Source organism: Channa argus, chromosome 18 (assembly GCF_033026475.1).
Source record: "Channa argus isolate prfri chromosome 18, Channa argus male v1.0, whole genome shotgun sequence".
In the NCBI taxonomy this organism is placed as follows: Eukaryota; Metazoa; Chordata; class Actinopteri; order Anabantiformes; family Channidae; genus Channa; species Channa argus.
The window spans coordinates 2,630,636-2,642,318 of NC_090214.1; the positions used below are offsets into that span (position 1 = coordinate 2,630,636).

An 11,683-nucleotide genomic window follows, 5' to 3' on the forward strand; every position below is an offset into this window, starting at 1 on the left:
CACGGAGCGGGCGGTTGGTGGCCGGAGCTGGAGCACACTGGGTGTCAACAGAGGGGCATTTTCGCCTTTTTTAAAAAAAAAGATGATTTCATATTGTTTATTTGGAGATAAACAACAGCCAGACTTACACATTTAGCTAATTTTATTACAAAAAAAAGATGATTTCCCTTTTCCCAGTCTCGGACCATTATTATCAGTGGCCTTCTGGGAAAAGCATCGACCAGCCTGTATACAAGAAATGTCCCAGAGATGGGTTTGCAAGATAAAGAAAGACACATTTAGGCTCATTTGAAGTGGATAAGTGAAAGCTACAGTCCTGCTGCACAACATTTAGCATTTAAACCGCCCCTCCCCTCCATCATGTGTCAGTATGAAATGCTTTCCACATTGAATCGAAATAGTCACGAAGCAGCCGCGGCTGACAATTAAAATCACACCACACTAAATGGTTTTCTGTAGCAGGGCCCCTGCTGAGCTTGGTGTGTGGTCTTGGTGGAGACGCAGTGCCGTTTCCTGGCCAGCAGCGGTAATGCTGCTAATGCTCTGCAATGGATAAAGGCTGTAGGCTGCAGGAGGCCTCCACACTGTCAGGTTCCATTATGGGGAAAGCTTTGCCAAAACCAGGGGACTCGTGCAGAAAAACAGAAAAAAGCGTGGTGCACTGGAGGTATTAGCGGTGATCATATGAACAGATCATCTATACTTTAATTTTGGCTACGCTATTTAGCCCTTAGAAGTCTGTGATCACACCAGCTGGATCAAATCAAATGATTGGTTTGATGTTAAACATCTTTTAACCCTTAGGAATCTGCCGGTGTTTTTGAAAACCTTTGGTTTAAACATAATGTACCACATTAAAAGATGTTTCATCGAACCAATCATTTGATTTGATCATGCTGGTGTGATCACGGACTTCTAAGGGTTAAAATGAAAGAGGTGGCCAAAACATTAAAACCACCACTTCTTATAATAAACATTACAAGTCTTATGTATATATATGTACACACACACACACACACACACACATATAAAAGCCCCCACTCGGGGTAGCTCAGGTCCTCTACCAGAGGCCTATGAGCTTTATTTCTGATGTTGCTATCTAACACTACAGCCTTGTTCTTTGATTGTCTCAGGGGCATCTTTGCACAGCCTGCACCTGGATTTTGTATTTATATTTTTGGTCAGTTTTAATTCTGATTAGTTTTAAACAGCAATCCAAATCAAAATGTTCAGTAACATAAAAAACTAATGGGTAGACAATTGTCAAATTTGAGATGCTGGAACCAGATTATGTGTGTGGCATTTTTGTGTAATAATTGATTGAAATGATGATCAGAGTTTGGAAATTGATAGATCATTAAAAAATAGATTATATTTCAGTCAGTTGACTGACTAATTATTTGAAATTAAGTTTAAAAATGTGTAAAACATGTGACTTGCAAATATTTGTTTTACAGTTACGAGTCACTTTGGCATCTTGGCTGTTATATAATAAACTAAAAACCCAGTTCTCCATTAGGATGTTTTCAACTCAACCTTTATTACCAGAAACCGACATTACTTTATGTCTGTACACCATCGTGTATTTCGTATCTATTACATAAGCAAATTCATCAGTGGAAGTCAGTAAGGTTTAAGAAAGACATTTTATTCAGCATTGGGAAGCAGCAGAGGTCAAAAGTAAAGGGTCACATGGGAAAAAAGGTTTGGAGTAAGTTGTTACTGCTGAATACGGCGGATGGACTGGATCTGAGGGGTCTGGCAGTGGGAGCCAAACTCCCTGAAGTGTTTGTACTCCCCACAGTGACGATCACACTCCATGATATACTGGTATCCACGATAACCAGGATACTGGTAGCACACAAATCTGTTGAGAAATCACAGTTGGAGAGAGAGAGAGAAGGAACCACACGTGAAACATTGCAAAAGACTGCTATTGTGAAAGTATTTATTTTTGGACTGAGAAGAGAGGCCCAAAACAAAAAAAGAATAGGAGAATAGGAAATAAAAGTATGGAAGCGAAGGACACTCACGCTCCAGACTGGATCCTGAGAGAACCAACTTCGTTGTTGCACCAGCCCATGGCCTGGAGGGAGGGATAATCATCGCTAAGCTCACCCTTACGGCCCAGGAAGTTCTCACGCTCGTAGATAGTCATACGACACTCTCTGTGGTTCTTGAGGGCAAAAAAACAGCAGAAGAAAACCAATCATACATGCAAGTGGTTTTTCCAGTCAGTCCAGTCCATAGAAATAATCTGACAAACACAGATGTTTAAAAGAAGTTTCCCTGAAGCAAAAGTACAAAAGAAAGAGGGCGGAAAGTTAAGATGGAAATCCATGTTTAACTTACAGCACAGGCGATAGGTCTGAAGGAGGTCAGTCTCTCAATGTGGTAGGCATTGCTACCACCGAAAGCATCACACTGGGGGTACTCCCCCCTCTCCAGCACAAACTGCTGTCCCTGGTAGGAGGCATGCTCATATCCCACCCAGCTGGGGACAAGAAAGTCAATAATTATTCTATTTAACCTTACTGACACAGAGCCTGGAAAGGATTAAGTCCAACAGTGTTCCAATGCACTCTGTATATTTTCACATGGGGTTTGATGAACTTTTGGGACAGCGTGGTGTTTTCTGCTTCCCTTCCTGGATGTAACGCAGATACGTGTTTACTTACGCTCCGCTCTCCACCTTAAGGGAGCGCACGGTCTCGAAGCCGAACTCCATCACGTTGCAGCACTCAGAGGTGAACTCATGGCGGCGGCCCTGGAAACACTCCTCATCGAACACAATGATCTGAGGGGGAACACAGACATGGAAAAGGTGTGTAGACTGACAAATGCTATTCAAGGCCAGAAATCAACTCGTCAGCTCAGTTTAAAGATATAAAATCGATCCAAACTAGAAATGTTTACCATTAGAACCATTATAAACACGGCTAAAGTCACAATCATGTGATATTAGAACACAAATTGTGCCAACATTGTGATTTATTCTACTCGCTACTAGTAAGAAAATGGCAGCTCTTCCCATACAGCTGGTGACAAATTGATTTTCATTAGGACCTGCCGCTCAAATCTCAGAGAAGACCTGTTGAAAGGCCCTGCAGTGAGGTGATGCATGAATCTGTTGTCCCATCCAAAGACTCACCTTCCAGTGGCCGGAGAACTTGGTGCAGTGGTGAGTCATTTTGTCTGGCAGGAAAAAACACAAGATGGTTAAAAGGAAGTTGCAGTAATCACAGCTCCAGAAATCTCAATTACCAGAGGGCAGCTGAGACTTTGAGCAAATAGACTGAGCAGTTAACTAAACATGAAAGTTAAGTGCCAGTCAGTTTGTCTGACAAAGAAAATCAAGGCAAAGCAGTTAATACTTTAAAGTGGTGCTTGGAACCCTGAACCAACACAACAGGAGATCCGGCCCTGTAAATCTTTCATCACAAACCGGCTGTAATGTGCTGCTCTGTGATCGACATGTGTTCTACACACATGTTAAGTGGCCGTACAGCAACACTGTGTACTTTAAAAGGTGAAAGGCACCAGTAACATAACGGCCTGGATACTGGAATCAGCCTGAATGCTTTATTCCCAGACCATAAGCCTCTATTTATAGTCCCCACTCAAAAATGAAGAGAGCCAAAAAAAGCCAGAGGCTTCATCTAGACTCCCCCGGCTCTTTCTCCCACCCATTCTATCACTTTATCTCATTTTCTGCCCATTTCCTCCCTGCTGTCGCTGCTGCTACTGAGATTTTCCACCGCCACTGTTTATGTCACCCACTGGGTGCAGCGATGGCGTTTGGGCTCCGGTGTTTGGGAGTTTTTCAGTGTATGTGCCGGCTGGCTGGGTGAGGGACAGGGACTCACCTTGCTTTGATGCCCTTGGGTTGTCCTGCCGTGAGAGTGAGAGGAGCCACGCGCCCCCACCCTTTTAAAGCCTCCCCTGGCAAGGGGCCATGCTGAAAGCCCCGGCTCAGCAGCAGGGAGGGGCTTTTCTTTGTCCCCCCCGACAAAAGCGAGGTTAATCTGTAGAGGGGCAGAAGTGCCGACACCACATTATCACCATAGGCTGAGGACACGGAGACACAAGGTTATAATCGATATGAGAGAAGAGTGTGATGAAGAAAGGTGCATCTTGAAGTTTTGCTTCGGCAGTTTATATCAATCTAGGCCTGCAAGAGATACTGTCACTTTACAGTAGATCAACTTGGCAGGAAATGGCCCCTGGGCTCTCTAGGAGCTCAGTGTGAGGAATTCATATTCTTCACATGCTTGTATCATTTGAATAGCAACCTGCAATCAAATTTTATTCAAATGGTACAAGCATCATTTGAATGTGCATCTAATCCTCATATTGTGGAAGCAGGAACCAAAGTGTGTTTGACATTTTACTTGAAAATGTTAGATTTACTGTTTTCACTTGATTCTCGTTGATGTAATTTCATCTCCTTCCTGCTCAGCTATGGACATGTTTGACATTTTCCGGCCAGACGGGCTAAATTAAGTAAAAATACAGTTTAATGTTTAGTTGAGGGGACGTGATTGCCACTGCAGATAGCGTAAGGTTATGAAACAGAACAGCATTTGTGCAAGCGGAAATATAAACGGCATCGAGGAAGTCATTCATCCAGACATTGGTGCAGAAATACTTTGCCTGACTCTGTCTGTAGTACAATAATACTCCCTCTGATGACACTGTGATAAGCTGCCTTTCCCCTTTGCTTTAAACAGACCATCTCTGTCTCTTCTCTCTTGCTAAATGTGAGCATGCGAGGAAATAGTTTCAACATTTATGTTACGAATATCTGTTAGACCACTCAATCATATCAGGACTTGGCATGTTTTATTATGAAAGTCTCACTTTGTGGGATTGTTGTTCAAATGTAAACATAATTGTCCAAATTGCTGAATACATAGCTATTTTATTGTTTGAAATGATAGAGGAGGGTGTTATTCTCCACTGTTAGCCACTGTGTGTGTGTGTGTGTGTGTGTGTGTGTGTGTGTGTGTGTGTGTGTGTTACATAATCAACCACTTGTAAACAAAGCGCAGAGGCACTGCATGGGCAGCAGCCTCTAAACAACAGCTTTGTCGTCTCGGAGCCCAAAGGAAGTTTAGCACCAAATCTGCCATTGAGCTAACTTCAATTCTGAAATACAATAATCAACACAAAGTTAATCCCAGTTTAATGGTGACTTCTTTTAAAATCCACTTATTTTTTGTTTTACTAATTGTGATCCTGTATCAAATCCGAGAGCTAAAGCATACGAAAGAAACTGCGTGAGGATGTAATAACCAGCCGAGTTCTGCCACACTTTGATAGAATTGGACGGCAGAAGTACAGATGTTATGTTTCCCAATCAGATTTTTGGTGGGACGGAATGTGATAGAAAAAGAAACTGAGGAATTAACAGCAATTTTGGGGGCCTTAGGAGTTATGATCATCTAGAAACTGACAGAGTGGACAGCATGGGAAAAAGTCACACTGTGTCCAACCTCAACAGGTTTCTTTGGGAGAAGAAATGTGCCCTGCAGATTTTGTGTCAGAGTCACAAATTCAGTGAAGCTCAAAATCAATGGGCAAAATGATATGTTAAAAATGTACGTGATTTTACATTAAAGCCCTTTTTGCATTTAAAGGATACGTGTTTTCTTATAAATACATGTAATGAAAACAGAATGTACCGTGTATCAAAGTCAAATACATCTGTAATTCTACTCTGGAGCTTAAACTGTTAAACATCATTATAGAGCCTTCATTACCATGACAACAAGAAATGTATTACTCTGCTGCTGAACACAGTCTCCCTAAAATGCAGCCTTTCATCCAATAAGCAGCTGCTGGAAAATGACGGACCTGTGTATTTGTGAGAAAAACTCTTTTCATGGGATTTGTTCACAACACCCCTGAAAAAGATCAATTCAAAATATATTGCCAGTCTTTTCCTTTCACAAAAGAAACAGTTTTACCAGAACAATACCACCAAAAAATGTATTATGGTTTAATGTACAGCTCCTATGATAACACAGAATCCAACAGGAGCCACACAGATTACGCAGCAGGATTAGTTCACACCTAATCTGCACATATCAAACACTTTTTAATCCGGCTTCCATAGTAGAAATAATCACTTTTGAGGTGATATAATCCTGACATAATCCAGCTGTAATCCAAGAATTATCATCATCATCCACAATAACTTTTATCTCACCTCTAAAGATTTGAAACGTCGGCTCCAATGCTGTCATAAATGTAATTGACCGTGTAGAGAATTATGGGAAATATTTTTATTCACCATTTCATAAAGGTACAAGAGAATTCAAAGAAAAGGTAAATAGCGTAGAGGTAATTAGCCTAGCTTAGCATAAAGACTAAGAAGCGGTGGTTTAGTACAAGTTATGCGTTGTAAATATTTGTTCCTAAAAAAACAGCTTCGTGTGCCATAAATTTTGAAAGTTATCTCTTTTGACAGGTGTTCATCCTACGGGGAGGATGGATAAACTGTTGCTCAAGCTCAAGCATCAAATATGATAATTTTTCCACATTTGTGTCCGTTAATGGATTAAACAAGACGATGTGTTTATGTTAATTTGTCATCTTTAAGCTTTAGATTGACCTTCGTCCCGAGAGATTTGCATCAATCAGTGATATTCACTCATGGGAGTAAAATAAATCTGTACATATTTCATATCCAGTTGAGCTTTGCTAGAATGAGATGTGTAAATGTGTACTGCTGGCTAATGTGGTCATGAGACAATGCTGCTTTAATTTGTGAACTTACTATTAGTGCGCACGCTAATGAACATTTGACAAGTTAATCAGCTGAGAGTAGTTGTTACTGAATGAAATGCTGAAAAGACGTTAGGGGACGTAAACTGCCCGCTACATTTTCTGGTGCGATCAGGCCTTTGGTTGGTATGGAACTTTGTAGAGAGGCCGACTGCCTTCCTGCTGCTTCCAATGGCAAGACTGCCGCGACGTGCCTCTTCAAACCACTGACTGGCAAGTAAATAAGCAGATTTCCCAAAAAAGAAAACTGCTTTTTTAAGCAGATTGACAATTGGCCCAAACATTAAGTTCAACATAAATTATGCATCTAAAACTCAAAGAAATCAAAGCAGTGTTGTGCTTATTATTTAAATGGCAAAATAGATTATTTTAGGGTTTCTCACATAATAGAGAAAGGGGTGACTTAAATTAGAGAGTTGTTGTTTTCAGGTCCTGAAACAAAATAGTATGTAGTATTTTGTGTGGCCATGTAGGTGACAGAGAGAGGGGATTACCTCTTTGTGCCCTCCAGACTTTTGCATTCCTCTTCTCAACATACAACTATAGCTTACAGCTCTAGCAGCCCAACATGTGGGAAAAATGCCTTGGTCAGTGCTTTTCTTTCATAGTAAAATGCTTACAGGCAGGGCAGAGGGGCCGGCGGTGTTTCTAGGCTATGCAATGACCCGGTGGCTTTGGCAGTGGCCAACTGTGATGACGAGAGGCTTTCTATTGTGTGGTGAGCCTCTACGTTTGGCCTTTGCCAGAGTATAAAAGCTCGGGTTGAGTGTTGAAGGGACCAGCACGAGCCAGCCTCCCTTACATGGCACTGCCAGCTAAACTAACAAAGGTAAGGACACGCAGACGCAGACATACACGGCAGTACACCCATTACAGTACTGGAGGACGACCGCACGCCATCCAGAGCCAGGATCCACTCCCTGCCCACCACACCCAGGCAAACCACACTCAGCCTGGGGAAAGACCCAAACAGAAAACCAGGGTTCCAAATAAGCCTCCCACATAAACAGCATAGTGTTTTGGTCCAAATCCCAAAAACATACCAACCTATCCCCTATCTGACAATGTTGACACCTCGACTAGCCCACACTGAGCTTTCACTTCCTTCTCTGTAATCCTGTCACTTCCATTTCCATGTTTATTTCCATCCATCTCTTACACAGAGTTTCTTGAAGCCCCTCACCATGTCTCAGACTGCCAAGATCGCCTCCAGCCAGGGCACCGACACCAAGGACAAGGGAGCCCCTGCTCCTGCTGCCACCAGCAAGGCCACCAAGACCGGCGAGCCTGGCATGGGATCCTACAGAGTGAGTCACTGCAGCGTTACGCATCAGCAGAAACCACAGCTTTTCTATTGAATATGTTGACCCAAAAAAAAGAAAGCACTTCCACCCATTAAGTTTTGATTGTACTTGCTTAGGTTTGCAGCTTTCCAAATCCAAACAAATTCAGTGGAAGTGAACTGAAATTTATTTTTGCTTAAAATATTTAGCAAAGCTCAACAGCAGCACCTCTTTCCAGGCACCTGCTTTAAGTGGTAAAAGTGTTGGAAGAAGTATTTATAACCTTTCCTTAAGTCAGGTTAAAATAACAATAGCATTTGCATTCAAATGTTAATTTCAATGTTGTAAATATACTTCTGTGATGATTTTAGCGAGTCGTGTATAATCTGCAAACCAGTACAGCTGTCAAATTATTACGGTGGAGTGAAATGTAGAAAGTAGAAAATGTGGCAGTATCACTTGTTCATGTGGTCAATTTTGACACCAGTTGTTGCTCAAGCTTATTGCATATGAAGCAGGAGTTGAGTTGTAATGTCACTGTCACAATTCAGTGGAATATTTAGCAAATCTGAGTCTATGTCGCTGGTGTTGGCCCTCAAGCCAAGACACAGTTATTTTCCCTGCACTGTAGAAGCACATTATTACTGCGGGTTCCCTCGACATGGACAAGCATTTACGTTTGGCTTGTTACTGAAACGGAGAAGCAGGACGTGATGCCTGCTGTTCTGCCCACTGCTGTAATTTCTCGCGATGCCTTTCTGTCGCAGATCATGCTGTTTGACCAGGAGAACTTCCAGGGCAGAATGATCGAGGTCCAAAATGAGTGTATGAACGTGTGTGACCGTGGCATGGACAAAGTGCGTAGTGTCATTGTGGAGAGCGGCCCGTAAGTGGACACACATCTGCCCATCGCTGAATTATCCAACTGCAGTCAGACAGATGTTCTCTGCAGGCTCTCTGTTCATGTCTGTTTCATTCTCCTATTTCCTCTAATTCATCTCTCCTGCCATCTCTCCATCCCTGTGCCTCCCCTGTGCCCGGTGGCCCCACTTCTCCAGCTTTGTTGCATTTGAGCAGACTAACTTCCGTGGGGAGATGTTCATCCTGGAGAAGGGAGAGTATCCTCGCTGGGATACCTGGAGCAACTCCTACCGCAGCGACTGCCTCATGTCCCTCAGGCCCATCCGCATGGTTTGTGTCTTTTATTTCATTCATGACTGTATAAGTTAAATCCTGGGCTGGAAGGCATTGAATCTAATACAAACAGTTACTTACAACAAACTAAACTAAATTTTCACCACAATTTTTTATACTATAATTTCTTTTAGCCCAAGATGACAGGTTGTTGGCTTGGTCCAAATTTACCTAATTTATTAATATACAAGACAGGTGAAAAGTCCTCAGATTTGAGAAGCAAGAACCAGCAAATGTCCGAACAAGCCCAAACAATGACAAAAAAAACAAAGAAGAAAATGGACGGAATAAATTGTCATCAAAATAGTTTATAGTTGAACGATTTTCTGCCCAGCGACTAAATGACTAATTCACAAATCGTTTCAGCTTTAGATACTAACCACTACTGTGCAAAGTCCCTGCTTTTACCTGATGGCTGACTGTGATTTGCTGCTCAGTTTTGGAGGCATCTTTGCATTAACTGTAGTGTTCAGGGGAATCAGGGGATCACAAAAGATGAGTGATGTGAGTCCATGAAGGTCTGTTCCAATTTTCATCCATCCAACCGATGCCTACATATTTTTATGTGGTACAGAGAAAGACACACCAATCCTGCCATCCTCAAAGCCAGAATGTGTGCACAAAAAAAAACTAAATCATGAATATGTAACATTAGCACATAGTTAATGTGTGTCAGATTAACGGATTTGCCCCATGCATCATTTGCTCCCTGCAGGACAGCCTGGAGCACAAGATCTGCCTGTATGAGCTCTCCGACTTCAAGGGCAACAAGATGGAGATCCAGGAGGATGATGTGCCCACCCTCTGGGCGCATGGCTTCTGTGACAGAGTGGGCAGCGTGAGGGTGCCAGGGGGAGCGTGAGTACACACAAGAACACACACTTACTTAGCTTGGGCTTCAAAGTGAAAGTATTCAGTTTAGGATCCACACCGATGGCCATGCTTTTCCAGTTGCATGACAATGACAAAAGGCTTCGTTATGCAGCCCGGGAACACGTCTTCTTGCCCATTTCTCACACGTAACCAAAGTGGAGGCTTTGTACTACAAATATTGTTTTAGACATAGCTTTAGTGTAGGCTGCAGGCCTCTAGAGTTACACTACAATGCAGTTGTTCATTAAAAGTAGGGTGACATGTCATCACAAGGCTTGAAGCTGACCGCATGGTGTTCTGTTTATCGACAAATGTGTATTTTTAGTCAGGAATTTTCACTTCTCACAGCTAAATACACATCAATTCATGTTGATTGCTTCACATCAAGCCCACAGAACAGCTACAGAGCTCCTGAACAGCTGTCTCATCGATGCGCTTGGAATGATTTTTCCTCACCTATCTATGTCTCTCTCAGGTGGGTGGGTTACCAGTACCCTGGATACAGAGGCTACCAGTACCTGTTTGAGTGTGGTGACTACAGACACTACAACGACTTCTGCGCCTTCCAGCCCCAGATCCAGTCCATGCGTCGTATCCGGGACATGCAGTTCCACCAGAGAGGATGCTTCACCTTCACCACCGCCAGCAAGTGAATGACATCTGCTGGACGTTTGGTGCTGTTGTAGCCACTCAGCCCTCTCAGCTTTTTATTTCTCCAAAAGCCCCTCATCTCCAATCCCTTCCTAAATCTCCACCATTGTTGCTCCATGTCGAACCAAAGACCAAATGAGAGCAAGTACACTGGACAACATTAACTGACTTTTTATGGTGCTAAAAAATAAACATGTTGTGAAAAACCTGAAACCTCACTGGCTACATAACCTTTTTTCAATCAACTGCAAAAAAAAAAAACACATTTGGACAATAATGGTGTTTAGATGGTTTATTATAACCTACTTTCTATTAATTTGTTTCATCTAAAGCCAACCTGTTACTAAACTTGAGAGGTCTAAATGGTGGTTATTGTTCTTTCATTAAGTACTATTGTCTTTTTGGATGGCAAAATTAGCTTTATAGAATTGTTCAAAATCTACAATAATTACACCAAAAAGATGGTATAATTGCGTATTTTGTGATAATGGAAAGATGAGATTTAGTCAATGTAGTACAAAAGTTTCATATTAAAATATGTGCAGGTTTAGAGATATCATAAACAAAATATAACAATAAACTTCAAAGGGCGACTTCACCCATTTTCAACTTGCTTTTTTTGGCTTTAGTTTAGAGTGTAAATGTACATTATTGCTTTTAAACTTTCATCTGACTTGACTATATTAAAATATTTCTCTTTTTCTACCTGAAAACCTCCTCCAGATGACATCACCCAGAGGAGTTTTTCATCATTAGGAATTCAGATAATGTCCTCTGGGGAAGCATTCGCACCGTCTTTATAAACTCCTTAGTGTGAGCAACAAGAAAACATAATTTCAACCAAAGGTTCCTCAAAGTGATGTCAACCGGAGGAATTTTTCAGCTAGAAGTAG

At 42.0% G+C, this 11,683-nt stretch overlaps 2 protein-coding genes across 3 annotated transcripts; one reads left to right on the forward strand and one right to left on the reverse strand.

Annotated features, from left to right (window-relative positions):
• Positions 1-1,531: 1,531 nt before the first annotated feature.
• Positions 1,532-10,776, reverse strand: cryba4 (crystallin, beta A4). 2 transcript variants are annotated; one of them, XM_067485137.1, is made up of 7 exons: positions 10,658-10,776; positions 3,867-4,025; positions 3,152-3,195; positions 2,679-2,797; positions 2,353-2,494; positions 2,034-2,176; positions 1,533-1,867 (listed from the first exon to the last, which is right to left on the reverse strand). In XM_067485137.1, the coding sequence occupies exons 3-7, from the start codon at positions 3,188-3,190 to the stop codon at positions 1,720-1,722; spliced, it is 591 nt and encodes a 196-aa protein (XP_067341238.1). In that variant the 5' UTR covers positions 3,191-3,195; positions 3,867-4,025; positions 10,658-10,776; the 3' UTR covers positions 1,533-1,719. The 2 variants fall into 2 exon arrangements, with proteins under 2 accessions (XP_067341239.1, XP_067341238.1); XM_067485138.1 differs by lacking the exons at positions 3,867-4,025; positions 10,658-10,776 and adding an exon at positions 3,375-3,684 and having other exon boundaries at positions 1,532-1,867.
• Positions 7,528-10,792, forward strand: crybb1 (crystallin, beta B1). The gene is made up of 6 exons (XM_067485136.1): positions 7,528-7,618; positions 7,953-8,096; positions 8,840-8,958; positions 9,131-9,263; positions 9,982-10,124; positions 10,615-10,792. The coding sequence occupies exons 1-6, from the start codon at positions 7,592-7,594 to the stop codon at positions 10,790-10,792; spliced, it is 744 nt and encodes a 247-aa protein (XP_067341237.1). The 5' UTR covers positions 7,528-7,591.
• The last annotated feature ends 891 nt before the right edge of the window (positions 10,793-11,683 follow it).